A 27,206-nucleotide genomic window follows, 5' to 3' on the forward strand; every position below is an offset into this window, starting at 1 on the left:
CGCCTGCCGTGAATTGATTTAGTGTCGCAAATGTTTGTTGATCCAGCTGTAACGTTATCTGTAGAGCTTTTGTAGTATCGTTAATAACAGATATTGTTGCTTGTGGAAAAATTTATCTAGATTTAGAATTGGTGTACGTATCGGTTAAATGTTATCAGAACAAGCACAACATCTGTTATCCAGCAGAAAGCCTTGTTTGTGTTAATGATGCCGTGATGGACACAGACAGTCTCAGCTTGTTAGTCTGAGTGACAGTGAACCAGTTGATTCGGTGACAGATACCGTCTGTAACAGGACGAAGACCAAATTTGCAACCAACAGGCCATGTCCGCTTCACACAACTTGAAAACCGCTAGTTCCTGTTTTGCAGTATTTAGCTCTCATCTGAGTTAGCACAGCCTAACAAGTATTCGGTTTTAGCGTTAGCTGCGAGCATCCATGATGTGCAGTTGTCTTGCAGTCTGCGGAACAAACCGCGCACTTATTTAGCTAGTGGGTAGCTAAGATTAACTCTTATTGAACATTATAACTCAAGGCTGTGCAGCCTGTTTATCTGCTAATATGGAGTCTGACGACGATGTGCCTCTCATCTTAACCTGGGACGAAGCCAACCACGGTCTGCTCAACGAGGAGACTGAGAGAGGAGACGAAAGTAAGTTCTGTCATGTCCTCATTCTCAGCCATAATGGAGTCATGCCAACTAATGTGTACGGCTAGGCCCATGACCGTGGACGGTTTTAGTGTTGCTATTCTTGTGGCATGGTATTATTGGATATATAATTAAAGCAACATTCCTTGTGAGAAAATACACTCAGTTGCCAGTTTATTTGGTAAGTTACACACAGCTAAAACTAATGCAGTAGCCTTGCAATAAATCCCACCTCGATTAAAGTTATAATAATCACGTTTTAGGTGTTGATTCAACTTTGTAGTCCTTTTTAGAGACTGTATTATGTGCTGCTTTTGCATTGTATTATACTGATAGGTGTTTCTAATTCTATAGTTTACCCTCATAAATTGGGTAGACAACATCACAGCAAAACACAGCTTCCAAAATGATATAAAATTGAATCAACAATTCTCTTAAACAGTTTCAACAAAATTTGTTAAAGTTAGGTGTACCAAATAAACTGGCAACTGAGTATCTGTTTGGTGGTTGGTTTCTTCTGTATGAGGGAATCAGTGAACAGAAAGACAGATGTAAATTCTCATTAAGCCATACTGTTGCTCAAAAAAAGGTTTGTTTAAAAATAAAAAATTAAAGGTTATTCTTCTTGCCTGATTGGTGATCATTCTACTACATTTTTGCATTGTTTTGTGTAAGTATTTATAGAAGTCTAGTATTTTTGTATTTTGTTATAGCAGTATATTTTGTGATATGAAGTTAATGCTTGTCTACTTACCAGATATGCACTAGCGCAGTCTGAATTCATTTAATGTTGTTGACAGGCTGCATACATGCTGCACGTCCAGGCCACACTGCTTTAATGGAGAGCAGAGATTGTGTGCGTGTGTGTGTGTGTGTGTGTGTGTGCGTACGTACGTACGTACGTACAGAACGTATGGGTATCCATGCATCCACTCAACATAGTAATCCTGCTGCCTTTGTATTCTTCACATATAAGCTACAAAATGACCCATCTGAGAAACTGCTGCCTCAGCAGACCAGTACACCCCTCAGCCCCTCCCTGGTGCTCATGGGCCGCATGTGTGTGTTGTGTATGTGAATGTCTGCAGCCTGTGTGTTAAGTGTGTCTCTGTGTGTGAGCGTACTAGATCATTTACGCTGGCTCTGGAGGTGAACAGGATATTTGGGAGTGGTGGACAAGGAGGAAGTATCATACTGTTCTGGCTGATTGCTGTGTGAGCTTTCTGGAAAAAGAGGGAGTTTAAACCTGGACACTGAGAAAGAAGGCTGCGTTGTATCACCTCAGTGACAAATCACTTGTTTGGATAGAAGTGTGGAGTTCAGTTTTACTGCTGGTGGTCAGGACGGGTCCTCCAGATCATCACAAAACTAGATTTTATTTGTCCTGGGAGAAACGGTCATGACTGCTGAGCCTGTTTGTGTTTCTGTGAGCCTGACCCCACTGTGTTTTTGACTGGGCGCTCCAAACATGTTATTGTTCTCAAACAAATGAGGGGTTGGAGTGGCACACGGCAGACACGGGGTGTACTCCTGTCAGGATAACAGCCAGGCTGCCGCTGGACTGGAATTTGATCTTCACACTTCAGCTCAATCTGCTACTGTCAAGGTGGACAGGAACAGTCTGTGACTGGATTTCAGAGACTCACGTGGTCTCCGCTACATTTGAATCTAAGGAGACATGCCTGAAGCAGAAACATGTGATGTACAGTACGTGGGAAGAGCACCCAGATAGGACTAAAATATGCAGCTGCTGAAAGACACATAGAGGGTTTGCTTATTCATAAAAGAAACTGTAATTTATATTTTTGAGGGATCCTGCTTGAATATGTACTTTAACATTATTAGAGAATACTGAGTTAATCTGGATTTAATCATTTTCAGCTGTACTTTTGAGTTCATTTTTCTTAAACCTGCACTATCTGTTGCATTTTTAAAAGAAAGTCATTAACTAGTTCTGCATTACGTCCTACAATGGAATACCGCTTTCTCAGTGTTATTAGATATCTACATGTCTTCCCTGTCTTTGGAAGATAGACGCTCTCCCTCTTGTAGTGCAGGATTAATTCCTCTTGTGGTTTATCTGGCTTGTGTCTGTATCCTGTCTGTGGCAGGAAGGGGACGTAATAGATAATGTAATATCAGTGCAAACACTGCACTCTTTTACTGAGTGGGTTCAAAGTTTAAACTCTGTCGCTAAGGCAGGTTTAGTTACATTTCACTGTCACTGGTGACAGTATCTCTCATCAAGAAAACTTTAAGAGACATTTTTGTTTTCAACATAAAGAAAAGTACTGAGGTCAGAAGCATTTTTCTGGATCTATAAGGACTCACATCTGGACTGTGTTTCTGGAGTTTGCATCAGGCCTGAGTGGAATGTGTGGCCATCTGTATCTTCAGATGTGTGTGGATGCTGGAGCAAGACCGGTGCACTGTGAATGACACACACACTTGTGCTGTAGACTTAAGGATTCTCGATTCAATCACACCGCTGGGGAACACAGACAAAAACTGACAATGGAGTGCATATCTGGACAGACAGCTGGTTCCCATGAAGATCAGATCCACAACGGGATTCCAGTAGTGATCTCCTCCTATGCCTTACAGTTAGAACTAGACAGCATTGGTAGGCCCATACCCCTTTATGTACTGTGTGTGTATGTGTGACCAGTGGTGGAATGTAACTAAGTACATTTACTCAAGTACTGTACTTAAGTACAAATTTGAGGTACTTGTACTTGAGTCTTTTCATGCCACTTTCTACTTCTACTCCACAACATTTCAGAGAGAAATATTGTACTTTTTACTCCATTACATTGATCTAACAGCTTTAGTTACTTTACAAATTAAGATTTGCACACAGAAGACATGTAGTTTATACAATTCTATGTTTTATTATAAATTAAATTACCCAACAATATATAGGTCTTCAAGTACAGCTGAAATGATTACATTACATATCATTTAGCTGACACTTTTATCCAAAGCGACTTCCAATTAAGTGCTTTCAACCTTGAAGGTGCAAACTCCAGACAACAAGTTGTAAGTGCAAGTTCATTAGTTTTAAATAAGCAAAACTACTACTAAGAGCCATATGGAAGTGCAGCTTAAAGAATGTATGTATGTATATATATATATATATATATATATATATATATATATATAATTTTATTTTTACTTCGAGTTGATTAGCCAATTTAACACTAAGTTGATTGACACAACTGTTTTGATCGTTTCCATTTTTTTAAATGTCAGGAAGTACTTTTACCTTAATACTTTATGTACATTTTCTTGATTATACTTACATACTTTTTATTTAAGTAACATTTTCAATGCAGGACTTTTACTTGTAACAGAGTATTTTTACAGTGTGGTATTAGTTCTTTTACTTAAGTTAAGGATCTGAATACTTCTTCCACCACTATGTGTGACACCCATATACAGAAGGCTACATTTGAAAATGAAAAAAAGCTTAATTGTTACAGTTAGTTGTTCTTTTTCACTTATGGGCTGTATCAGTACACTAACACTTATGTGTTTTCTGCCAGATGGAGGAGGAGGCAATTATGACATAGTGAACAACGCTGTGATCTCAACACCTGGGCCACAAATCCACAGAGCCCAAAACGTGTCCTTACGGCAAAGCTGGGAGATGAACTACCAAGAAGCAGCCATCTACCTGCAGGTATTCACACGCAGTGGCATTTGTTAGTACTGAGCGCACAGGGTTAACTAACTTAACATAGCGTATAATGGTTTTTATGACACACTATTACCTGTAGATGGCTACACTTTGTGCTCTTTTACTGGGCTATATTTACAGCATTAACATCTGCTGGAAGTAATAAATCAATTAATCTACAAGGAACTTTAAAATTCAAAAAAAGTAGGGAGTCACAAATATGGAATGTTCCAATAGTTGTCCAATTTTTATTTAAAAAAAGTTTACTCACACACAGGCTTTTTCATTGGATTTGCACAGTTCATGTTTAATGATGTTAAATATGTTTATATACAGTATATTTTACATTCAGTGTTTTTACCTAAATGCATTGTGTGTATCCTTAAAGGTATAATATGCAATATTTTACTAAAAAAACAATGTATAGACAAGTACAAAAATAATCCCTCTCAATTATCACTTATGATGACCCACTATACGTGTGTGGCGGTGTCTGTATCTGTATAGACCCTGCTCTCTGCCTGCATTTTCTCTTTTCTTATTATTTTATTGTGTACGGGATGTTTATGGCCATCAACAAAGAGCTATTGGGCCCCACGTAGGTGTGTAACCCCCAGCCAATAACAGTGTGCAGGTTGTGCAGACCTCATGCAGCTTCTCATTCCGAAATGTAGCTACTTTGTCACGCCCCTCTGTGTCTCATACCGACGCACAAATTTAATTGACACACACACAGACAGGATGAAGTTCTGTATTTGCAAAAAATGGCAATGTGGTACCTTCCTGTTGAGGTAAGAGTGTGTTTATTTGTGCTTTAGAACGTAAGTTTTATTCCTCTGATGTATGACTTTGTTCAGCACTCTCTCTCGTCATTAACTCTAGCTCGCTCGCCCACCGCTGCTCTTTGTCTCTCTCTGGAGGTGGGGCCAACTTGATGCCTCCTACATATTATACCTTTAAGGCCTGACAATGTGTTATATGCATTTCCTTCCTCATACCGTATTTGCAAAGACAATTTTTTAAATCCTATAAATTGGGAATTGTTAATATCAATATTTGCTCTGACTTCTTCTTCACTGCCTTTGTTGGCGGATTACTATGCTTCTTTGCACATTACCGCTACCAACTGGTGATCAGCGGCATAGCATGAAATCGGTCAAAAACTCCACAGGGTACCTTTTAAGTAAAAGCCCAGTCTGTTCTGATTGGTCAGCGTTTCCGGGTATATAGCACTTTGACCTGCTTTATAATAGAAAATGACATGGAAATTTCACCTTTTCACAATATGGGACCTTTAAATCAGCTGAAATCCAATTAATTAAATACAAAAAAGTCTTATATTGTGTGGTTTAAAAGTGTCTTTTTAATTTCACATACAGGAGGGAGAGAACAATGATAAGTTCTTCACCCATCCTCGAAACCCAAAAGCGCTGGCAGCGTACCTGTTTGCTCACAACCACCTGTTCTACATGATGGAGCTTCTGACAGGCCTGCTGCTGATGATGCTGTCACTGTGTGAAGCTCCAGCTGTGCCCTCACTGCGCCTGGATGTCTACGTGAGTAAACATTTACACGCAAACACAAGCTTATACACACAGTTTATTGTAAAAGCACCTGTGTATTTGATACCTCTGCAGGTCCATGCCACTCTGGAGCTGCTGGCTTTGGTTATTGTGGCATTTGAGCTATGCATGAAACTCCGCTGGTTAGGCTTCCACACCTTCATACGACACAAGAGGACCATGGTGAAGGTAATTGATCCATGTTGGCTACTTACTGATGGCATAATAGCCACTTCAGCATGCTGGTTGCATCGTCTCGTAGAGTCGGGGTCCACTGAGGGAAGGCAGTCACCCGGCTGTCTGCAGGCCTTGTGTCATAGTTTGTGATTCAGCTTCTGTTACTGCATATTGTTCATGTTGTCTCTTCTCCTTGTTCAGATGTGTGTGTTGCTGCTACAGTTCGTGGAGGCCATAGTGGTTCTAATCAGACAGACGTCTCACATGAGAGTGACCAGAGCTCTCAGACCCATTTTCCTGGTGGATTGTAGATACTGCGGTGCCGTGCGCAGGTACATAATGACCTAAACAAACACACAGATATTCAAACAGTCAGGTCAAAGTCATCATGGCCAAATAGAATTTACAGATTCCTCAAATGATAAGTTTTCACAACAACCCGCACCAAATCCTGTTTGTATAATGGAAGACACTAGAGAGAATAAAGGAAAGACCACACAGAGCCGCAAAGCATCCCTTCCAAATGTAATTCTTTTCATATGAAAGAAAAACCACAACGCTACTCTGTAAGCTGGCAAAGCCAGACAAAATCTTGTAAGCTCAGTTAGATTTGTGCTCATTTTGACTTGAAAAACATCCATCGAGATGTCTTTGCCAGTGTCTTCTACTATTACCAGTCACCTGCATCTGAAATTTTCAAAAAGCATAGTTGTAAAATGTCTTCCAAAAATGACATTTACTGCTACCTGATGGTCGGCTTTAATGTAGCTACTTTTTGAATTGGTTATTTCAAAGTTAATATCCCTTCCCCCATGTTTTCCATGATTTTGTCCCACCCTATTAACATACAGACACCACTGATTTAACTGCTGAAAGCAGTCATCACTGACAAGGTTTCTTTCATCCAATCAGAAACTTGCGTCAGATCTTCCAGTCCCTCCCACCTTTTATTGACATCCTCCTACTGCTGCTCTTCTTCATGGTTATATTTGCTATGTTGGGTAAGAATGCTTATTATTTTAATGTATTTTTATGGCTGCCGCGTCTTTTCTTGCCCTTTTTTATTTTATGGAAAATTTGAAAATCGTTCAGGGTAAACCCTCTACTGTCTTTAGAAGGAACAGGGTTTCCTGTTACTCTGTACTTGACCATCCTGTTGTCTCTTCCCAGGTTTCTGCCTCTTCTCGCCAAACACTGTTGACCCGGTACGTTGAGTCTTTAGTGCCTGACATTAGTTTGTGTGAGTTACATATGTTTGGGGGATTTTTGTGTCTGTAGTGGTCAGATTTCCTGACTTTAGCCCTTTCCTCTCACCGCAGTACTTCAGCACTCTGGAGAACAGCCTTGTCAGTCTGTTTGTGCTGCTGACCACAGCAAAGTAAGTACAGCAGACATACTGTTCAGCTTTCTGTTGGATGGCATGCAAGCTAACTTCCTACTTTCAAAGCTCCTCATGAAAGCTGTTTTTTTCCTCACCACATGTGTGTTTAGGCAGACTCCACAGATTTGATGACTTGTGTATGTAACTCTTGCTTCCCCCTTTCTTGTAGTTTCCCTGATGTGATGATGCCATCGTACTCAAAGAACCGATGGTCCTGTGTTTTCTTCATTGTTTACCTCTCCATAGAGCTCTACTTCATCATGAACCTGGTACAAATAGCCTTGTTTCCACCACCTCTAACATTTCAGTCCTGTTCATAATAGACGTGGCTTCCATTAGCCTTTTTACATGATCACTCATCAGCTTCACTTCTCTCCTCCTCCAGCTCTTGGCAGTGGTGTTTGATACGTTTAATGACGTTGAGAAGATGAAGTTTAAATCTCTTTTACTCCACAAACGCTCCGCTATTGACCATGCCTTTCAGCTGTTAGTTAGCCGGCAGGTACGACCTCACCTTCTATGTAGTGTAATGTATATTTGGTACAAACTATATACATACACAATATGAAGCACTCCCAACCAATGCGTTTTTCTGTGTTGCCGTTGTTTTCTCTCCAGAGGCCGATGGGCGTGTCGCTGAAACAGTTTGATGGTCTGATGCGATTTTACAGACCACGGATGTCTGCAAGAGACCGCTTCCTCACATATAAAGCTCTTAACACCTCAGGGGCTCCTATGCTCAGGTAACTGCCTGACATACACTTTTTTCAGTTAAAATCCTTCTGCTTTTAATTGCGTTGTTACATTCTCTATCTTTTTCTGCCACAGTCTACAGGACTTTTATAAGTTCTATCAGGTGACTGGCCTTAAATGGAAGGTATGTAGCCTTACATTTGTATTGTGCAGTTATAATTAACTTTATTTTGTGTCCTTTAATGTACATGTACTGCATATGTGTGTGTTGTTTAGGCACGACGCAGTGGAGAACATTGGTTTGATGACCTTCCACACACAACCTTCCTCATTTTCAAAGGCAAGTTCTTTTTTTCTCTACTTCTGTTTATCAGACTAAACAAATCTGTCTCTCAAGTCCTTATTGTCAGCACTTTCTTCTCTACTTTCACAGGCATTAACCTGCTTGTGAAGTCAAAGGCCTTCCAATATGCAATGTGTAAGTGTAATCATTTATGTTCTCCCAGCTGTCCTCAGAGATGCAGAGGCAAAGTCTCTCATCATAAACAATTTTAACCTTTTTCTCGTGGCTGCAGATGTGGTGGTGGCCATCAATGGCGTGTGGATCCTCGTGGAGACGTACACGCTCAACAGTAAGATCTTTCCCGATGACATAAACGCATGCGACTGAAGGAAAGTGTTTTGCACAACAGATCTCTCACCTTCCTGTTCTCTGCAGGTGGAATTTCATGGTCCAAATTTGTTCCCTGGAGTTACATTGTCTTTCTGACCAGTGAGTAGGCTGCATGCCGTCTCGCACTCACATAGAAAATCATCATATGCTGTAAAACTAGTCCTAGAGGGTGTGAAGAATTAAAGTTGTTTACATGCACTTATACCAATATTAACTCTGCCTCTGTCCTTCCACTTTTAGTTTATGGTGTTGAGGTGTTATTGAAAATATCTGGTTTGGGGCCAATGGCTTATTTCAGCTCTGGGTGGAATCTGTGAGTAATAATTTGGATACTGGGTCGATTGATTGACGTATTGAATGAGTACTGAATCATAAACTTCAGACTTGTAGAGGGGTTATGCCGAGCACCACATTGAGCTTACAACTGCATAAATCCATAGACCCTGTTCGAGTCTGTACATTTGGATTCAGTACTCTAAATTAAACTTTTCTTGTGGCTATTTTGTTAAAAACACAACTAAAATGAATTTCAACATGAACCAAACACTGGTTGTGTGTTAATGCTCAATGTTCTCATCTGTCCAGGTTTGACTTTTCAGTGACAGTGTTTGCCTTCCTGGGCCTGACTGCTCTTGCCTTCGATATGGAGCCGTTTTACTTCATCGTAGTTCTCAGACCACTTCAGCTGCTCCGGTACACTTTTATTTCTTACTTTTTAGAGTACAGTATCAGTCAAAAGTTTGGACACGCTTCCACATTCAAATGAATGAGAAAGCATGTCCAAACTTTTGGTTGGTACTGTATAATGTACTTGTATTTCATATTTTCTTTAATGTTAAAATGTTGGTCTATTGTCTCTCACAGGTTGTTTAAGATAAAGCAGAGGTATCATAATGTGTTGGACACCATGTTTGAGCTCTTCCCCAGGATGGCAAGTCTGGGGTTGACTTTAATCATCTTCTACTACTCATTTGCCATTGTTGGGATGGAGTTCTTTGCAGAGGTGGTTTACCCCAACTGCTGCAAGTGAGTCAAGCAATTGCAATTTATTTCTCAGTAATCTACATATTGGCTGATTGGGATGTATTGTCGTTAACTCTGGTCTTCTGCTTTTTCTTTACCTTGTGGCACAAGTGGATAAATTACGTGTAGTTCACTCCATCGATTTTTCTTTTTCTTCTCAGCACCAGCACAGTGGCAGACTCCTACAGACAGATCAATGTCACCTATGGCAACAAAACGGTGTTGGAAGAAGGCTACTATTATCTCAATAACTTCAACAACATCCTCAGCAGCTTTGGTAATTCCTCTCATTTTTTCTTTAAAAAAGAGGCTGGAAATATTCTAAGTTAGTTTTTATTGTCAACAAATCCCATGAAAAGACCAAAACCAAATATGCGTTGGGCCTTCTCTCAGCACTTTTATGTCTCTGGCTCTCTGCAGCTTATTCGTTCCTAGTGAACACAAAAAACAGCTCAAGAATATGTAGTTTCTTTTTTTTTAAAGACTGAATAATTTCAATTTATTTCAAGTTAATGTTGATATATATGGTATGTTTTTGATAACAATAGTATAGTTATTTATCTATTTATTAGAGCTGGTCACTGTAGTTTTTAAGAAAACAAACAGGAGTAAACAGTGTATTTGTCTGGGACTATTTCTCAAAATCTGTTCATTTTCCTGTTTTTTAATTTGACTCATTGCTGCTTCTTTCTTTTTCTCCAGTGACTCTGTTTGAACTGACTGTGGTCAATAACTGGTACATTATCATGGTAAGATTAAGTCATTTATCAGTGGTCACCACTCTGCAGTCTTGTCATTGATCAGTGGGTGTCGCTGTTTCACTGCTGCCTTGTTCACTCTCCTACAGGAAGGAGTCACTTCTATGACAACCCACTGGAGCCGGCTCTACTTCATGACATTTTACATAGTTACCATGGTGAGGCTGTGCAGTCATATGTGTTTGTAATATGTGTGTGGAAGTATGTAATGGATTTCTGCTTTTATCCAATAATAATAAATAATTTAGTAATCCCTCTTGGGGAAATTAAATTTTCCTTAACGTGACCGTGTATGTATGTGATATTTTGTGTCTCCAGGTGGTGATGACCATCATCGTGGCGTTCATTCTGGATGCATTTGTGTTCCGCATGAACTACAGCCGCAAGAACCGGGAACAAGTGGAGAACCCAGAGGGTGAGATCGAGTATTTGGGTGCATGTGTTGATAATTGTGTATATACAGTATATTTACAGAATGTATAGGACTTTAGGAACAAAAGCCTTTATGTATTTTTGAATATTTGCCATAGTTCTTGCACAGATCATCAGATGAAATGCATATTTGAATAATTGTGTGAAAGGACAGGATGAAGTGTGAATTAGTGTTCAGAGTCATTTTAATGTCTGTGTGTGAACATGCTCTAGATGAGAACGGGATAGTTTTTGAAGTAGAGGTGAGTCGTGATGAGGCTCTGTCCACTCTGGAGTTGTACAAACAGACTTGCCCAGGACTGTCCTCCCTCAGCTCTCTACAGGGAGTCCTACAAACTATGGACAGGGGAGGGGTGAGAAACACACACACACACACACACTTTCTCTCTCTCTCTCACTCATATCACGTAACGTCCCACTAACCTGCTTTCCCTCCTGCTTTGGTGTGTACAGCACTCGTCTCTGGTGTACCTAGGTCGCAGGTCTAGGACGAAGAGTGACCTCAGCATGAAAATGTATGAGGAGGAGATACAGGTATGAAACTGAAGAAATAATCCTGAATACCATGAAAGTAGTTGGTATGTTGTAATCTCTTCACCTTCTCTACATTTTGTTTCAGCACGAGTGGTATGCAGAGTATTCAAGGGAAAACCTGCCTGAGCAAGACCAAAGCCTGGAGCGGGAGCTGGACAGTCCCGTCTCTGACCCATCTCCCTTCCCAGAGCCTCAGCTCAACGCACAGACTGGACCTCACGGGGTCAACTAATGCACATTTTAAAAGCAGTACATACACCACTACCAACATCTCAGCATTTTTAAATGCAAAGAAAACCCCCATCACTCCAGCTGTTCTCCAGTTTCCCCACGCTCACCGTTTGCCACAGTGGGAAACTAGTCCGGGGCCTCCTTTTGGACTGATGTGAGACGAGTTAAAGATGACTCCTTCTCAGAGCCGTCACTACAGACAGACAGCAGTCCAGGCCTGTTGCTCGACCAGTGAGGTGGGAGCGTCGCCCTCTTTTGGCCTTTTCAAAGACTCCAGCAAATATTACCAGCGAATCCGTACTACTACAGTATGTCGTGTACGTATACTGCTGTAGGACTTCTGTGACCTCTTGTAAATCATGTAGTACTTAAACCTGATGCCTTAGTTAGATGGCTCATCTGATCCGTATTACCGCAGACACTACATCTAAGTTCTCTAAAGACCCAAAGTACAAACACTTACGCTCCTTTCAGCTCAACCCAACGGTGTATCTCCTAACTAATGTCTCAACAGACTCAAAGTATTTAACTTTTATATAGCTTCTTCTTATTCTGTGATGTATTTGAGTTAGCTAAGAAGGAATTTTAATAAACTGCTCGAATTGTCAAGTGCATTAATGTATTTTTGCTGTACTATCATACTGCTGGTAACTGCTTACGTTATTTACTTACAATGTATAATTTAACACAGACCAGCATAGCATTACTACGACCTGTAAAAACAAATACCAAAATTATTTAATGCCCCAAAGCAGCTTTGTACAAAGTCATTTTAACAATTTTGATTTACAGTACATTTAATTCATTCACAACGTTTTAAAGTACAAATTTTTACAACCTGTGTTCTCCCTCTGGACTCACAAAGTGCCATCACAGCTCCAGTTAGCACAAACAACAAGTTGAATAAAGGCAGTGTGATAAGTTACAGCTCTCCCTGAGCAGAACATTTTGTCAGTTTGTCATTCATTTGCCTGCTTGGTTTCAGGTGGCTCTGGGTAGAAGGCAAGGGCACAAAATGTACTGTCCATTCTAAATGGTGCATTAATATGTGTAGAAGAGGGTGTAATTCTGTTCCAGTGGGTCATGTTGCATTACGGGAAGACATCCCTCATTTCAAACTGGCCTGAGAGTCAGATCTACACAATGTGGATCTTCCCAAACTCTGTGAGTAGTGCAATGAGAAGAAAGATGGCATAGAAGACGATGAGAAAAATCCCGTATGCCCGACCCAAGTGGAACCGGCACAGGGGAACAATGACGAAGGACAGGACCAAAGACAAACCCAGAGATCCTGCAAGAATCCACGTCAATAAACCCTCTGCTTCAAACTGAGGAGGAGAAAGAGGAAAAGATGCATCACATAAATGTTTTCATGTATCCATGACTTTTATATTACATCTTGATCTGTGTGTTTGAGGAGAAGATTACCTGCACATAAGAATGTGTTTGAACCATCTGTACCAGACACCCTAAACCCACACCAAACAGCATGTCTGAGGGAAATGCAGTCAAGGATGCCACTGCTAGTATACATGTCCATAAGTTATGTTTTTAAACCACACACTCCTATAAAAAAATAAGGATACTGAAAATGATGCCTCCAAAACAGGCAGATATGGCCATCCGTGGGTAACCCTGCCGGGCAATGGTGATGTCAGAGAAACAGTCTGAAAAAGAGAGGTGCATACAAATCATGTGATAAGATTTTTAAGTACAAGCATATACAGTTTTTGTATATGTTTTGAAATAGGTTCACAAATATCACCTCCTATGCTGTTGCCCCAGGCCAACAGAGTCAGCCCCAGCACAGTGTTGCTGAGACTCAGCACCACACCAAGCATGTGCAGAAGACTGACCACTTCAGAGGCCGCTGCACTGATCAACACAGCACTCACAACAAAGCCCAACAGAGCAAACAGCTGGAGAGGAGAAAAGACAACCTTAGAATTGCACGCACAAATGCAAGAAAACAAATTTGATCATAAAAAAACTACATTAATCCAATCTGGTAAAAAAAAATAAAAAGCCATGAATCTAATGATAAATTAATTCTGATAACATTTTTGCTGTATATTTTTTATCTAGGGAGGCAAAGTCAATGGGTCAGTCGAACACTTTGGTCCAGACTTAAATATCTCAACAGCTATTGGATGGATAGCCTTGAACTGTAATTGTACAGACGTGGCTGGTGGCCAGAGGATGAAGCTTACTGACTTTGGTGATCCTCTAGCACCACCTTCGGTTCAAAGTTTTCACCTGTTATGTAAAACATCTCAATGACTGCAAGTTGGATTTGCATAACATTTTGTGCTTTCCCAGATGATGAATCCTGTTGACTTTAGTGATTGCCTGACTGATCATCTAGCACCACCATCAGGTCACATTATTTATTTGTCTAGTACTTTGGTTTATGATCAAATACCTGCAAAACGAATGACATTTTCATCGGCCTCAGCTGTACTTTATGTTAAAGGCTAATTAGCTAATGTTAGCATGCTAACACACTAAACTAGGATGGTGAACATGTTGTGATGTCAGCATTTAGCTTAAAGCACCAGTGTGCCTCAGTGTAGCCTCACAGAACAGCTAGCGCAGACTCTCAGTCCTGTGACAATAATACAGTACATGATAACATTCTTTGATACGTGTACAAGACCTGAATGTAGCACTTCTCTCCCCACCCCCAAAAAGAGTGCATATCCTGTATATTCTTGATAACATTGGTTCCTTTTTAATATCTGTCAATACTTACTGGGTGATATTTGGGAGGACACTCATTAGTGGTGGTGCAGAAGACAATAGCAGACAGGAAAAGTCCCAGCAGAAAAATCAGCAGCCAGAGGGGAAACTGTCCTTGGATCATATAATCTCCATCTATAAAATTATTGAAAGAAAATAAGTTTTTAAAAAAATGAAAAAACAGGGTATTGATTTAACCATATATTTAATCTGATTATGGGTGCTACGGTATGTCATGTTGCACTTACATATTCCAGACTGGAAAGTAAGCGCACACACCAGAGGAGCTGTGATCAGATGAAGGCAGTTCAGTGGGCGCCTCCAGTTCCTGTCTTCTTTATCCGGGTCGACTACAGGGATGCAGAGCAGCAGCAGGACCTCTAGAGGTGTCTGATGGGTGCAGGACAGTTTGTAAATAGATTTTCACTCCTTTGACTTGGTGTACCATTCAGATTCATTGACACACTGACACACACACTGACACACACACACTGACACACACACACACACACACACACACACACACACACACACACACACACACACACACACACACACACACACACACACAGACAGACAGACGTACACACGCACACACAGACACACACCTTTAGTACTTTGAGGACTCTCCAGCTCCATGATTTCCTCCTCCACTTCCTGTTGTCCACTGGGTTCAGGGAGCTCAGCAGGATCTTAATCGTGGACTCGGAGTAAGGAAGAAGCGGCCTGTACTCCGACTCTGAAACCCACACACACGTGCATGTTATGGTCCTGATTGTGCAGAAAATCCAGGTGTATATTAACTTATATTGTGTTTAATAAAAGGCTGCTACATCCTACCGTACTCCTGTTGGATGGTTCCTCCAGTCAGGCAGGGAACTTCGTCATCAGACGAGTCAGAGGAGTTAAACTCTGCTGCAAAGACAAATAATATCATCACTGACAACTGTGGAAACATATTTTTAATTTGTCTGTGTGTATGAATTTGTGTTTCAACCTGGAATAGGTGCAACGTTCATCGAATGTTTCTGCCGGTTGTAGATGTACGCACTGATGATAACAGTCAACACATACACCACATAGAGGCCCAAGTACCCTAGAAAAAGGAAATGAAGCAAAGTGAAGATAAAAATGTCACAGTGTGTGTGAAAATAGTGGAAGACTTTAATAAATGCTATTGAAACTCAATGCACACACAGCATACTGTATATACAGTATACTGTTTGTCTGGAAATATGTAAAATGCCACCAGAGAGTGGGTGATTCACAGAAAGGTATGGATGGGTGACTATCTGAACTGCATTCTGGGATTGTTTTCAGTCAGAAAATTGCTGAATGCTGATGTTGGCATCAGAACAAGACAGAGCTCAGACACACACCACCCTGCAAAAAAAAACTTTTTAAAGTAAATAAAAGAGATTGTTCAGATGAAAAATCATGGGATAAATGACAAAATAAAAACTAGATTTATAAGATTTTAGATTTATAAAACTGAAAAAAAAGTTACGTGCATCAGTAACGGGTAACTAAAACAAACCAAACAAAGAAATTACTCTGAAGCAAAGACAATAAACTGCTAGTCTACCAATGCTATTGAAGTAGGTTACATGTGGTACATTATTATTTAGGATACATCCTAATTATACAAAAGACTTGTTTTTAACCAATACACAATGCAAATGCCTCATTAAAATGCCTCCCAAAAAAGGACCTGTCGAGGCTAAGCCTAAGCTTTAAGCCCCTAAGGTGCTGTACCATGGGTGGAATAACTGACTCACTTTTTTAGTTTGTTTGATCAGTGAAAGTCCAGGTCGTATTTGCAGTTAAAACCATTGGTTTAATTTATTTCCATTAAATCTTCATTGTTTCTCCAGACAAACTGTGGCATGTATGTGTGGCTGTGTAGTGATGTGGAGTGTTTGTGTTTTGTGTGTGTGTGTGTGTGTGTGTGTGTGTGTGTACCCAGTGTTTCTCCCAGTGTCGTGGTTCCTCTGTACAACATAAGGAAAGTCCAAAACACTGCCGCCATGTAAAAGATGACATCACGCAGAAATGGACGGGAGGCCACAGCGAAAGGCTTGACCAGGGCCACGCTGCCAGCAACTACTGTGGTGACAAATATACCAGCTCCTGTGAAGGGGAGGGAACACGATCAACCAGGTTTTCATATTAAAAAGCTTGTGTGTGTGTGTGTGTGTGTGTGTGTGTGTGTGTGTGTGTGTGTGTGTGTGTGTGTGTGTGTGTGTGTGTGTGTGTGTGTGTGTGTGTGTGTGTGTGTGTGTGTGTGTGTGTGTGTGTGTGTGTGTGTGTGTGTGTGTGTGTGTGTGTGTGTGTGTGTGTGTGTCTGTGTGAGACTATGCCTACCAAATAAGGCTCCAACAGCCAGCCCAGCGGTGTGTGGGTGAGAGAAAGCTGCCATGGCACTGAAGACATCGGGAGCTCCATTACCAAGAGCCAGAAACGTCACACCCTCAGCACAAACACCAGTCAAGTAAAATATTCTTCACTAATAGACCATTTAACAACATCAACAAAAACCTAAAAAGTATAAAGAGAAACCGCAAAAAATCCTTCTGAGAGAAGAACTGTGCCGGTGAGTCATCAGTCTGATCACTTTGTACTGATTGTACACAAATATAACAAAGTGAGAACTTCTGAGGGAAGTACAGGATAAAGATGTGGATAAAGGATACGGCCACGTTGTGAGTGAGGTGCAGACTGGTAGAGATGGCTGACAGGTTGGGACAGAAACTGGGGAAAAACAGTGAAAAAGAAGAAATTAGTGTGATCATTAGAAATGTGTTTTGTTTTGAAGAAACAGCAGCTGGATGGTAAATATGCTAAATATGTGAAGTGGGGGTGGGTGGTTGGGGTAAAAGAGCAGTACAAACTGTCCTTCCTTTGAGGAAATCTCACAATCTTACAACAATGATGAAAAGCTTGCTACAGTCATGTGACTCTTCTCCATGTGAGTGCACTGAGGGCATTAATGTGTGTTTAGTCTGCACATGTGGGCTTCTTATATGCTGTTATACTCTCCATAGCTGAAACCAATTAATAAACAATGAATGATTTAGGCTTGCTTGCATGACACATACTATAAAGGGGAACTTGTGGGACACACATATTGACACTGGCAACATGAGAGACACTTACAACTTAGATGCTGCAAGTCCAAGAATGATAAACAAAAGGATCAGCCATATAATCTGTGGAGAAGCAGAAGAAAGTTAAGGGCTGACCAGTTTTCTTATCACACACACTCAGAGGAGACCGAAGTGCTGCTTGAGTCAGTCGTACGCAGACAAATTCTCTACAAACTAGAACTAAGTTGACCCTGTTAAACATGGCCTTGTTGGACTACACTAACCCTATTGTTCCTAATCTGTAGCATAACCATTTATTTTGTACACTGATTTTCCTTGGTGGATTTTTCAAAATTTCACTTTTACTTCCCCCCCAACAATGTGCCTAATGGTATTTTCAGTGTGACAGTTTGAGTTATGTTGCAATGAGGAAAATTCAGATGTTTGTACATTAGCAAAAAGTGAAATGACTGAATCCAAAACTTGATCATTCCTGATACTAACACAGCAAAGACATCTTCCTCAAAAGATCAGCTGGTGCTGAGCTGCAGTTTCATGCGGTTTCATGCACACACACACACACACACACACACACACACACACACACACAGGTCTTACACAGAGAGTGATGGTGAGAGGTGTGAGGTTAGGAGGAAGCAGACAGAAGGCCACTTGAAGGTAGTTGATGAAGCCATCTTCCATGTTACAGTCTGGTGTGTTCTTCACAAACGCACAGCGGTCTGCAGCACTGAGGTTCATCACAAGGTCACACTGAATACACACATACACGCACACACAACACACAAACAAAGACATCAGTTTTTCTACTTGTCTAAATGCCTCAAATTACATACATTCATCTCTTGCTCATAATTATAGTGAATTATACTTGTTAAAGATTAATAAATTCAAAGTATTGTTAAAGTCATCACTGTGAGTTTGTAGTGGGTTCCAACTGACCCCCATTTCCCCCTTTTCTCACTGTGTATGTATCTTTTGTTTTGTTAAGCAGCTTTGCAATACTTAGTAAGTTTGAATCTTACTTAATAGATTCAAACTTAAAATATTAAAAGGGATATGCAGCAAGTAAGCATACTATTAACATGGAGTGGGCGCTAAGGATAAAATAGAAAATCTTCCAGCAAATAATATACCGCTTCATTGCACTGTTGAAATTAATTATATAAAAATCCTATACTGCTGTAAAGCAGTCCTGCTCATTGATTTGCAACATTTTGTGCAATGACCTAAAACACTCAGATATACTGAAGAAAATGTTACCACACTGACTTTATTATAAGGTACACCTGTAAAATATAATGCAATCATATACAACAGCTCAGTTATAAATTCTATCTTTGCAAAGATAATAACCTTCAGTTTTGATTAGGGCTGGGCCATAATTCAATATGATCATTTTGTACCTGGAGGATCTTGACATCTGCCCTGATGTGAGAATGCACGTGTCACATTTAAAAGATCAGTTAAACTTCACTGTGGTCTCCTAATCATGTGACAGATTCTGGAAAAACCTGCTGACAACATCCAGACTGGAACTCGGCGTACATTTAAACAACGCGCGCGCGCGCGCGTACACACACACACACACACACACACACACACACACACACACACACACACACACACACACACACATTAATTAAGTACTAATCTCACCGACCTCATCGTTATTGTTTTGAAACATCATGGGTAGTGTGGTGTTTTTAGATAATCCGACAGCAGGCTGGTTCCTGAGGACATGGGAGCCCGAGGTGACCTGCGGGTGATACGAGAACACCAGCAGAAGTGACAGGTACACGGTAAAACACATGATTCATTTTATCCTGGAGCAGCGTCCATTCTGGTGGACAGGACTGGCTGGGTTGTTTTAGTCCTGGAATCCGACCCTATCAACTTAAACGAAACCGGGAAAAGCTGACATAACTGTGTTGAAAATTAACGTTGTTGTAGCGTCCCCTTAACATCTATAATGTATTTCTTTAAGCCTCTTTTAAAGACCGTCCGCTCAGATTCAACGTCCGTGTACATTGTGTCCACCCTCGCCTCTGAAACCCCACCTACTGTTTTTCCAACCAGACGTGTGCCGCCTTCAAGGACTTCTCGTAAAATAAGAATTTCAATTTAAATAACTAAAAACGGACTCTGAAATAGATAGAGCTAGATAATTGGAAGAAATCGGCTGTATATTTTACATATTATTTATTCATTTATTTCCCAAAAAATCTGATGTACATCACTTGGAAGCATTGTTAGCATGCTTTGGTCTCTTTAAGATATACAGTTTGGCACAATAAAACACAATAACACAGTAATTAACTACAAGAGAATTATTGTTTTACAGTTTATAAGAATTAGCTGGTGCAATTGTGCAAAATGTTCGTCATTTTTTTTTATACATTTTTCAGTTTTGGAGCTCACAACATTTTTCCAATAGTACAAGAAGGCAGCAGTCCCTCCCGCCATCTGAGCCAGTCAGGGCTCCTCTTGCTTCTGACCGACCTGTGCTCTTGTTGATCTGTGGTTTGTTGATCTTAGCTTACACCCAACTGTGGGAGCATCCAGGCCTCCAAAAAACATTTATATTCTGCAAAACTTGTGAATCTACAAAGTATCTGTATTATTTGCAGATACTTTATATACATAAGTAAATATCAGAACTACCAAATCACATAAATGCTTTACATTGTATTAAAAACCTCCATGTTCGGTTCCATTTCTGGGTTTTAATTTGTTTTAATAAAACATGGTCTCAGTCATCTACACAATTTAAAAAGAGTGGGATACAGTAAGTGGATCTGCCACATAATTGAGTTTTGAGTGAGGCACAGCAATGGCCTCACATCAGTGAACACTCTTTCAGCCTTGGATGGGCCGGTCATAGACCAGCGCAGCATCAAGTGGTGCTGTGCTGAGATCGTAGCAGCCTCTCGCCTGTTTAGTTGCCACAGGACACAAGTCATGTTCACACCACCTGATGAAGAAAAAGAAAAATTGTGTTGTATTTTTTTTTAAACCTGAAAGAAGTGTAAATTTACCTTTTTTTTAATTATTTTACCTGAGAGCTGCATAGGTGTCAGATGAAGAGGCTCCCTTCCAACATGCATGGTCAATGAGTAGCGCACCTGTTAACATCCAGATAGTTAAAGGGGAACCCCCACAGATTCTACACATCAAAGTCTGTTTACTGGTTTTGGGGAGTAATACTGTAAACGTAGAAAAAAAAGTTGCACAAAGCATGTTGTAGCTCCAGAGGGAGCTGTGTGAAGTCTAATACATTGCCTTAAGTGATGCCACTTGAGTCTGAAGACTACACATTTGAAAATGAAAATATCCAGGGATGTAAACTTGGAAAGAAGTGAGTTTAACAGACCTCCGTAGCCCACTCCTTGTCTCTGCTTGAGGTTAAAAGTTTGTAGATAAATTAGCCACTACAAGCATAACACACCCATAGCTCTGACCGAGCTGCTGGTGGTGGAGTTGCATTGTGGGTATGGGTAATGTAGATGCCAGGTTATGACAGGAAAGAAGGATGAATGGAATAAAAAGACGATATCTTTGGGTTTTGCAGCATCGATTTAGATGGTTCTTTTTCTTTACTGTCTATCGAGAGTCCAATGCTAAATCGGTGATGTACTCTTTTTAAGGGAGAAGAGTGTATGTGTGATTGTGGTACCTACCCGTGTAGATGCGAGCCAGGCTGTATGCCAGGTCTCTGGCTGCTAGTTCCAGGTAGCCGGTTGCTCTTGTAGCTGCTATCTGAACAAAGTCCTCCAGCTCAGAGAGAGCACCATTTACTGCTTTCACCGCCGGGGCCAATGGAGAAACATTTGATGCACCTGCAAGCAGGGACTACAAGGAGAAGAAAACAAGTGCACATCACATTTCTGTTGAACTCTGTCATAGATGAGTTACTGAACTTGTTTGACGGGCTCATTCCCTGGCTCCGTACCTTGGCATGGGTGAAGTAAGCATGAAGAACCATTCCTGAGCTACGAGCCACAGAGCGCAGCACGTCCAGAGACAGAACATTTGTGGTACCTTCCCATATACTCAACACCTGAGAAAGAAAGAGACAGGTAAGATTCAAAATGGCAATCACTGTAAAATACTGTCTGTTTTCATGTATTGACCTCACCTGTGCATCGCGAAGTAGACCAGGCAACCCGGTATCCTCAATGTAGCCCTGTCCACCGAAGCTTTCCAAACCCTCTGACACCACAGCCACCGCCTGACACAAAACAAAGCAAAGACGGTAGGGTCAGCATCAAAACAGCAAGGTGACAGTACATCACATTTGTACGAGCCATGCACCTGCTTCCCAGTGTACAGTTTGGCTACAGGAGTGAGCAGACGCAGCAGGTGTGCATCCAGCTGCGTTGCCATGCCGCTTTCCTCTCGGCCCAGCAGACGGCACACCTCCATCACCAGAAGGAACGCTCCACGAGTCTCCACCTGTCCATGTCAGAGGCAGGCATGGGTGAGGCATGATGGGAAACTTTGTATGGAGTTTGTGCAGTTTGTTCACCCCCTGCCAGCTCACCTCCATCCTAGCGAGAGTCTGCATGTGCAGCGGGTGGTCTTTAAGAAGCTTTCCAAAGGCAGTGCGGCGAGTGGCGTAGTCACGAGCTAACTGGACCACCCTGTGAACACACAAACACACATTATTAATCAGCTTATCCATAGCATATTCTTAGAAATCAGTGCAGGATTCAGTGCAGTAGTAAGAGCAGTAGGCTGCCTTCTCATCGCGGCCGCTGCAGAAATGCTGTTGTGGATCCGGGTTATAGTCAGCATGTTAGCTATGGAGGCCACACCTTTCCCTTCCTCTGAGAGCTGTACATGTAGAGAGAGAGAGAGAGAGAGAGAGAGAGAAGATCTTATTTGATGTCAAAAAAAATTGGCATTGTCTCAACAGAAAGATGAAATCATACGGAGAAGGCATTTCAACAGTGTCTTGTTTTTGAGCAAAATGAGCTGTATGCGACCCAGTGTGGCTTCGCTGTAACACAGGCATTGATCATATCTGCGCAGATCAGAGAAGGAATCTACAGTTTATCATCACTGTAATGAATAATGACGTGTAACTGACCCTGTGTGCCGGTAGACCGTCCAGCAGTAACTCAGCAGTCGGCATCTGTCTTGTGCCCAGCTTGTCCTTCAGTCTCTGAACCTCTATACCCTTCAGTCGTCCACCCTCATCTCTACTCACCTCTCCGTAGAACAAAGACAAACCCCTGCTGCCCTGTGGGACGGAGACACGCGCACACACACACACACATTGCAATGAAACTAAAAGCCACGCAAGAGGAGTGATGACTGTTGTTAGAGCATGTCAGCAGTACCGGCGTGGTTGCTCCTGTTCTGTCCTGCACTCTGGCCAGCGTGAGAGCCATGTCTGCGTCTGTAGCAGAGGTGAACCACTTGAAGCCGTGGAGTTTGTATGAACCATCTGTTTGGGGAACAGCCACCGTCTCTGTGCCACTGGCTAAGGAGATGCAAGACAGGGAGAGGCAACTCACGCATTACAATAGCTGAGGCTTGTTCTGCCCAACAAAGCAGAAACTGTGCGAGCGTTTAATCACATTTCATCAACAGATAATTCCAGCAACATTAAGTATCACTGGGACATAAGTGGATAGTATAACATTTAATAACATTTCCTGAAATGTTTCTTTATGAAATCTTAACAATTGTCATGAGCCCTTTCAAATCCACCCAGTTGCCAATGTTGTACTGTAGCCTTTAATCTGTAGGCAGAAGTTGATACTGTTCCATGAAAGACAACACTGACCCACGTCAGATCCTCCCTGTCTTTCCGTCATCCACTGTCCGGACGTCCAGAAACGTTCAGGCTGACGGGTGGTCAAACGACTGTAGGCTTCGTCTACCGGCCACGAAAGACCTATAGACTTCAAATACACAGCTACAAAATCACTTACTGTGTTAACCCAAAAAAAAAAAAAAAAAAAAAAAAAAAAAAAAAAAAAAAAGAGGCAGAAATCAGGTTAAAACAAGAACGTGTACACCTACGTTTACATGCAGCTGTACGGTATTCATATTTCTTCCCTCGCTACAAATACATATCCTTATTTATACACTTCAGATGGCATTTTAAATGTATTTGTGATATACATGATGATGCTGCAGATTGAAAAAAAAATTTCATGGTAAGAGGATTTGACAAGATCGCAGAGCAGAGTTTTTCTTGACTGTAAGCATTTGTCTAAGCTTTACAAACAGTCTACTTTCCAGCAGTGGAAACGCAGGTTTAGACTTATTTATTTCAACTGTAGTCTAATTGTGGATGCAGCTACAAAGAAGGATCTTTCTTTCATCCTGCTGCACTGCTGCCATGTTACAGTCTCTGTCATGCACGTGTCCTTGTATAAAACGTGAAAAACAGGCTTCCTGTTTACATTAGTATGGAACTGCAGAAAAACAGCAATAATCTGGTTACATACATGATTGTAAATGCAGCATAATGATCAAAGTTTTGGTTTGCCACCAAAATAATGGTGGTGTTGGTTTAAGACAGACAGTAGTACAATGTAAGCCAAATCATTTGTTTTTTGGACACACCTGGATGACTTTAGCAGCTCCATCAGTCATTGCCAGAGGACAGGTGTAGAGACCAGAGGAGGGAGAGAAGATGTACAACTTGCTCATTTGGTACACACGACTGGAACACACACACACACACACACACACACACACACACACACACACACACACACACACACACACACACACACACACACACAGACAATCTGTTAGTTTCTCATTTAAAACAACCTCTATCCTAATAGAAATTGCCAAAACATGATTATCGAACTGAAATATGACACGTGAGCAAAACTGAAAAAGGAAGTTCAACATTCTCCTAACCTCCACTCCCCAAATGACCTCTCATAACCAATGGCAACCAGTCCTTCCTGTGCAGACAGGTCTTTCATGCGTTTCCAGGCCGGGGAGGTCACGATGTGGTCCACTCTGCGACCCCAGGGGTCAAAGTGCACCAAACGTGGAGGAGTAACCTCACACTCTCTACCCCAGCCGTCCACTTCATTTGCTACACGCTCTCCAAATGCACACAAGTCTGAGAAAGCAGCCTGTGACCAAGTATACACACACACACGGTCACACAGATCATGAACAAGATCTCAGCTAATGTATAGTATATATTTTCAACAGCACTTGAAGGCACAGCTGTGCTCCCTCCTCACCTCCTGGGGCAAGTGTCGCCTCAGGTATCCTCTGAGCAAAGCATCCTCTAGAAATGGGTTCTTCAGCACTGGCGTTTCCTGAAAGAAAGATCCTATCTTGGCTCTAGAGAACGGCAGGTACCCTGCTGCCTCCCAAAGTTGTTCTTCATTAGATCTTCTTGTGCCTGGCTCAGCTACACTGGCTGATCTGATGTGTACGAGCGCTGGAGGAACACCAAACCACACCCTGGAGCGGCGTCCTGCTACACGGCGGGTCAGTAGGGCTGAGCACATTGACATGGCTTAAAACCTGCAGCCTGAGGTGAGAAAAGAGTATCAGTGCAGTGCCGACAGATGAACTGAATGTGAGAACACAGCGGGGAGAGAAACATTGCTTGTTGTTTTAATTCATTCAGCAATTTACAGGATTTTCTAGAATCCAAAATATATTTAACACAAAATACTAATATAAAACACAAATAAACAGTATGTCCGTGTTGTTACTTGTAATCCCTTTCTACAGTAGAATACTTAAAAACTTTTCCAACCCTAGTTCAGTCAATAATCATGAACAATTTTGGGAAGCTAAAAAACAATAATGAAGCTCATGATATAGCTCTAAATAGGGTGTTCTGAACCTGGTTCTGAATGAGCCACTGTCAGGGAAAGCAGTGCAGTTTACATTAACTTGCAGGCTATTGTGGAAGCCATTTTTAGTATTTTTTGCAAATGTTTGAAAACATTTAGCATATTCAAAACAGAAGTGCTAAAATGTCTACATGATTGTTTTCTTTTAAATATACCTAACTTCCATAACAACACTCTATTTTGACGTTGACGCTGAAGTTGGCTTTCTGATTCGGCAGTTAAGGTGAAATTTAAGGGGAACTTGAAACTGTCCGATTCAGCAGGGGAACATAATCTACATTGCTGAGTGACTGAACCTGCGTTGTTTTTTTTTTAACCTATTACTGTATTGAAAGCGTGTTAGTCATTAAGGCAAATTATTAATAGTCTAAAACACACTTTCAGATTTGTGAAAGCATTGTCTTTATGAGAACTCAATAAAGGGAGATTTCACCGTTTTTTTTCCATATGTAGACCACATTAAACCAAAAAAAAAAAAGTCAAGATCCAAAACCACAATACCTAAACTTGTTAAATGTAGACTGAAAACACTGTTTCAGATTTGTGAAAGCCTTATTCTATTTGTGAAAATGCAATAAAGGGAGATGTGGTCTACATATGAAAAAGAAAACAGTAAAATCTCCCTTTATTGCATTTTCACAAATAGAATAAGGCTTTCACAAATCTTAAACTGTGTTTTAAGACTCTTTAACCTCTCTGTGATAATTTAGTCGAGATTTGGCAAGTTATAGTGGTTTTGGATCTGCACCTGGTCTTATGTGGTCTACATATGAAAACTACAGTAAAATCTCCCTTTATTGCGTTCTCATAAAGACAATAAATGCTTTCACAAATCTGAAACGGTGTAATAACTTTATTAATAATTTAGCAATGCAGATTATGTTTCCCTGCTGAATCGGACAATTTTAATTTCCCATTAACTACCGAATCGGAAGCTGCGAATCGGAAGCCAACTTCAGTGTCGTATTTGATTTTGACGCCAGTTAGTTAGCTAGTTCTGCCCATAACTTAAAACACACAAAAGCAGAAAAAACTAATACTCCCAAAATAAAGTGTTTTTTCGTAGTTTTTGTTTTATTAATTAATAATTAAAAAATGTCCAGCAAAATTTTACTTTAAGCAAGCTAGTTGGAAAGCTATCCATACTCGGGATCACCAAGTGGGTCAAAGTTCATTTCACTCTGCCCCAGCCTGCACATGAACAACCTTCAACTTTGAAATGTGGGTGAAATGACGTCAGTTGTTGTTCCAACCGTGAAACACCGTCTATATGCTATGGATATCAACATTGATTCGCCTCTCAAAATCGAAACCAAATTCAACAGATTCAACTTTGAACCATGAGGTTGTTTCAACCGTCAATAAACGTTGAAATGCTGGGACTGCCCTATTTGTGCATGATCTATTAGTTAACTTAGGCTATTTCGTTTCATTTGATTTTCTTAGCCAGTTTACATTGATAACTGCTTGAATAACTTTGAATCTTCAGCGTGCCGCAGATGCGAAGAAGCTTCATTGATGGAAGAAAAAAAAATTAGCAATCTTACCTTAGCCCAGCACTGTTTACATTCACCACAGCTGCAAACTGTAGCCTTCAAAATAAAGGTCCTGTTGTTATTGAAGGCTCCGTTCACTCAAATAACATAAAACATTAGTTAACTTAATCGTTTTCATTTAATATACCCAAGATATTATCTTTCTGATATCCGTCTATATAA

The 27,206-nt window shown here is 40.9% G+C and overlaps 3 protein-coding genes across 6 annotated transcripts; 1 reads left to right on the forward strand and 2 right to left on the reverse strand.

Moving 5' to 3' along the window:
• The first annotated feature begins 13 nt into the window (after positions 1-13).
• tpcn1 (two pore segment channel 1) lies at positions 14-12,736 on the forward strand. Of its 2 annotated transcripts, none has more exons than XM_028577492.1 (26): positions 14-652; positions 4,195-4,331; positions 5,708-5,884; positions 5,966-6,079; positions 6,269-6,399; positions 6,980-7,068; positions 7,238-7,272; positions 7,387-7,445; positions 7,618-7,717; positions 7,834-7,950; positions 8,067-8,191; positions 8,277-8,325; positions 8,418-8,481; positions 8,575-8,619; positions 8,717-8,773; positions 8,860-8,913; positions 9,055-9,127; positions 9,400-9,507; positions 9,679-9,840; positions 9,999-10,114; positions 10,540-10,586; positions 10,685-10,753; positions 10,914-11,010; positions 11,241-11,380; positions 11,481-11,561; positions 11,647-12,736. In XM_028577492.1, the coding sequence occupies exons 1-26, from the start codon at positions 562-564 to the stop codon at positions 11,791-11,793; spliced, it is 2,484 nt and encodes an 827-aa protein (XP_028433293.1). In that variant the 5' UTR covers positions 14-561; the 3' UTR covers positions 11,794-12,736. The 2 variants fall into 2 exon arrangements, with proteins under 2 accessions (XP_028433293.1, XP_028433292.1); XM_028577491.1 differs by lacking the exon at positions 14-652 and adding an exon at positions 2,751-3,272.
• On the reverse strand, positions 12,545-19,702 carry slc8b1 (solute carrier family 8 member B1). Of its 2 annotated transcripts, none has more exons than XM_028577494.1 (15): positions 19,299-19,702; positions 18,236-18,388; positions 17,688-17,740; positions 17,225-17,282; positions 16,896-17,001; positions 16,494-16,661; positions 15,529-15,627; positions 15,372-15,443; positions 15,140-15,270; positions 14,780-14,921; positions 14,545-14,666; positions 13,558-13,711; positions 13,379-13,459; positions 13,221-13,285; positions 12,545-13,120 (listed from the first exon to the last, which is right to left on the reverse strand). In XM_028577494.1, exons 1-15 carry the CDS (start codon positions 19,446-19,448, stop codon positions 12,929-12,931), a joined length of 1,746 nt encoding a protein of 581 aa, XP_028433295.1. In that variant the 5' UTR covers positions 19,449-19,702; the 3' UTR covers positions 12,545-12,928. The 2 variants fall into 2 exon arrangements, with proteins under 2 accessions (XP_028433295.1, XP_028433294.1); XM_028577493.1 differs by having other exon boundaries at positions 15,372-15,446.
• Positions 19,703-19,820: 118 nt separating this feature from the next.
• LOC114555666 (acyl-CoA dehydrogenase family member 11) lies at positions 19,821-27,116 on the reverse strand. 2 transcript variants are annotated; one of them, XM_028578218.1, is made up of 15 exons: positions 27,036-27,116; positions 24,862-25,157; positions 24,524-24,747; positions 24,218-24,317; positions 23,430-23,547; positions 22,981-23,123; positions 22,728-22,880; positions 22,377-22,471; positions 22,179-22,278; positions 21,950-22,090; positions 21,774-21,866; positions 21,588-21,695; positions 21,316-21,487; positions 20,694-20,760; positions 19,821-20,609 (listed from the first exon to the last, which is right to left on the reverse strand). In XM_028578218.1, the coding sequence occupies exons 2-15, from the start codon at positions 25,138-25,140 to the stop codon at positions 20,495-20,497; spliced, it is 1,908 nt and encodes a 635-aa protein (XP_028434019.1). In that variant the 5' UTR covers positions 25,141-25,157; positions 27,036-27,116; the 3' UTR covers positions 19,821-20,494. The 2 variants fall into 2 exon arrangements, with proteins under 2 accessions (XP_028434019.1, XP_028434020.1); XM_028578219.1 differs by lacking the exon at positions 27,036-27,116 and adding an exon at positions 26,944-27,014 and having other exon boundaries at positions 20,408-20,609.
• Between the last annotated feature and the right edge of the window lie 90 nt (positions 27,117-27,206).

This window comes from Perca flavescens, chromosome 5, assembly GCF_004354835.1.
Source record: "Perca flavescens isolate YP-PL-M2 chromosome 5, PFLA_1.0, whole genome shotgun sequence".
Taxonomy (NCBI): domain Eukaryota; kingdom Metazoa; phylum Chordata; class Actinopteri; order Perciformes; family Percidae; genus Perca; species Perca flavescens.

What these genes read in the sequence shown, in the direction of transcription:
- tpcn1 (XM_028577491.1), top strand. Translation starts at nt 3,164, where the DNA reads ATGGAGTGCATATCTGGACAGACAGCTGGTTCCCATGAAGATCAGATC. An exon ending in CACTGCGCCTGGATGTCTAC is followed by an intron (nt 5,885 to 5,965) that starts GTGAGTAAACAT and finishes ATACCTCTGCAG; the next exon opens with GTCCATGCCACTCTGGAGCT. An exon ending in GGCCTTCCAATATGCAATGT is followed by an intron (nt 8,620 to 8,716) that starts GTAAGTGTAATC and finishes TCGTGGCTGCAG; the next exon opens with ATGTGGTGGTGGCCATCAAT.
- slc8b1 (XM_028577493.1), bottom strand. Translation starts at nt 19,448, where the DNA reads ATGTGTTTTACCGTGTACCTGTCACTTCTGCTGGTGTTCTCGTATCAC. An exon ending in AACCATCCAACAGGAGTACG is followed by an intron (nt 15,271 to 15,371) that starts GTAGGATGTAGC and finishes TGTGGGTTTCAG; the next exon opens with AGTCGGAGTACAGGCCGCTT. An exon ending in TTTTGGAGGCATCATTTTCA is followed by an intron (nt 13,286 to 13,378) that starts GTATCCTTATTT and finishes CATTTCCCTCAG; the next exon opens with ACATGCTGTTTGGTGTGGGT.
- LOC114555666 (XM_028578218.1), bottom strand. Translation starts at nt 25,140, where the DNA reads ATGTCAATGTGCTCAGCCCTACTGACCCGCCGTGTAGCAGGACGCCGC. An exon ending in GCAGCGGCCGCGATGAGAAG is followed by an intron (nt 22,279 to 22,376) that starts GCAGCCTACTGC and finishes GTGTGTTCACAG; the next exon opens with GGTGGTCCAGTTAGCTCGTG. An exon ending in AGACTCTCGCTAGGATGGAG is followed by an intron (nt 22,091 to 22,178) that starts GTGAGCTGGCAG and finishes TGACATGGACAG; the next exon opens with GTGGAGACTCGTGGAGCGTT.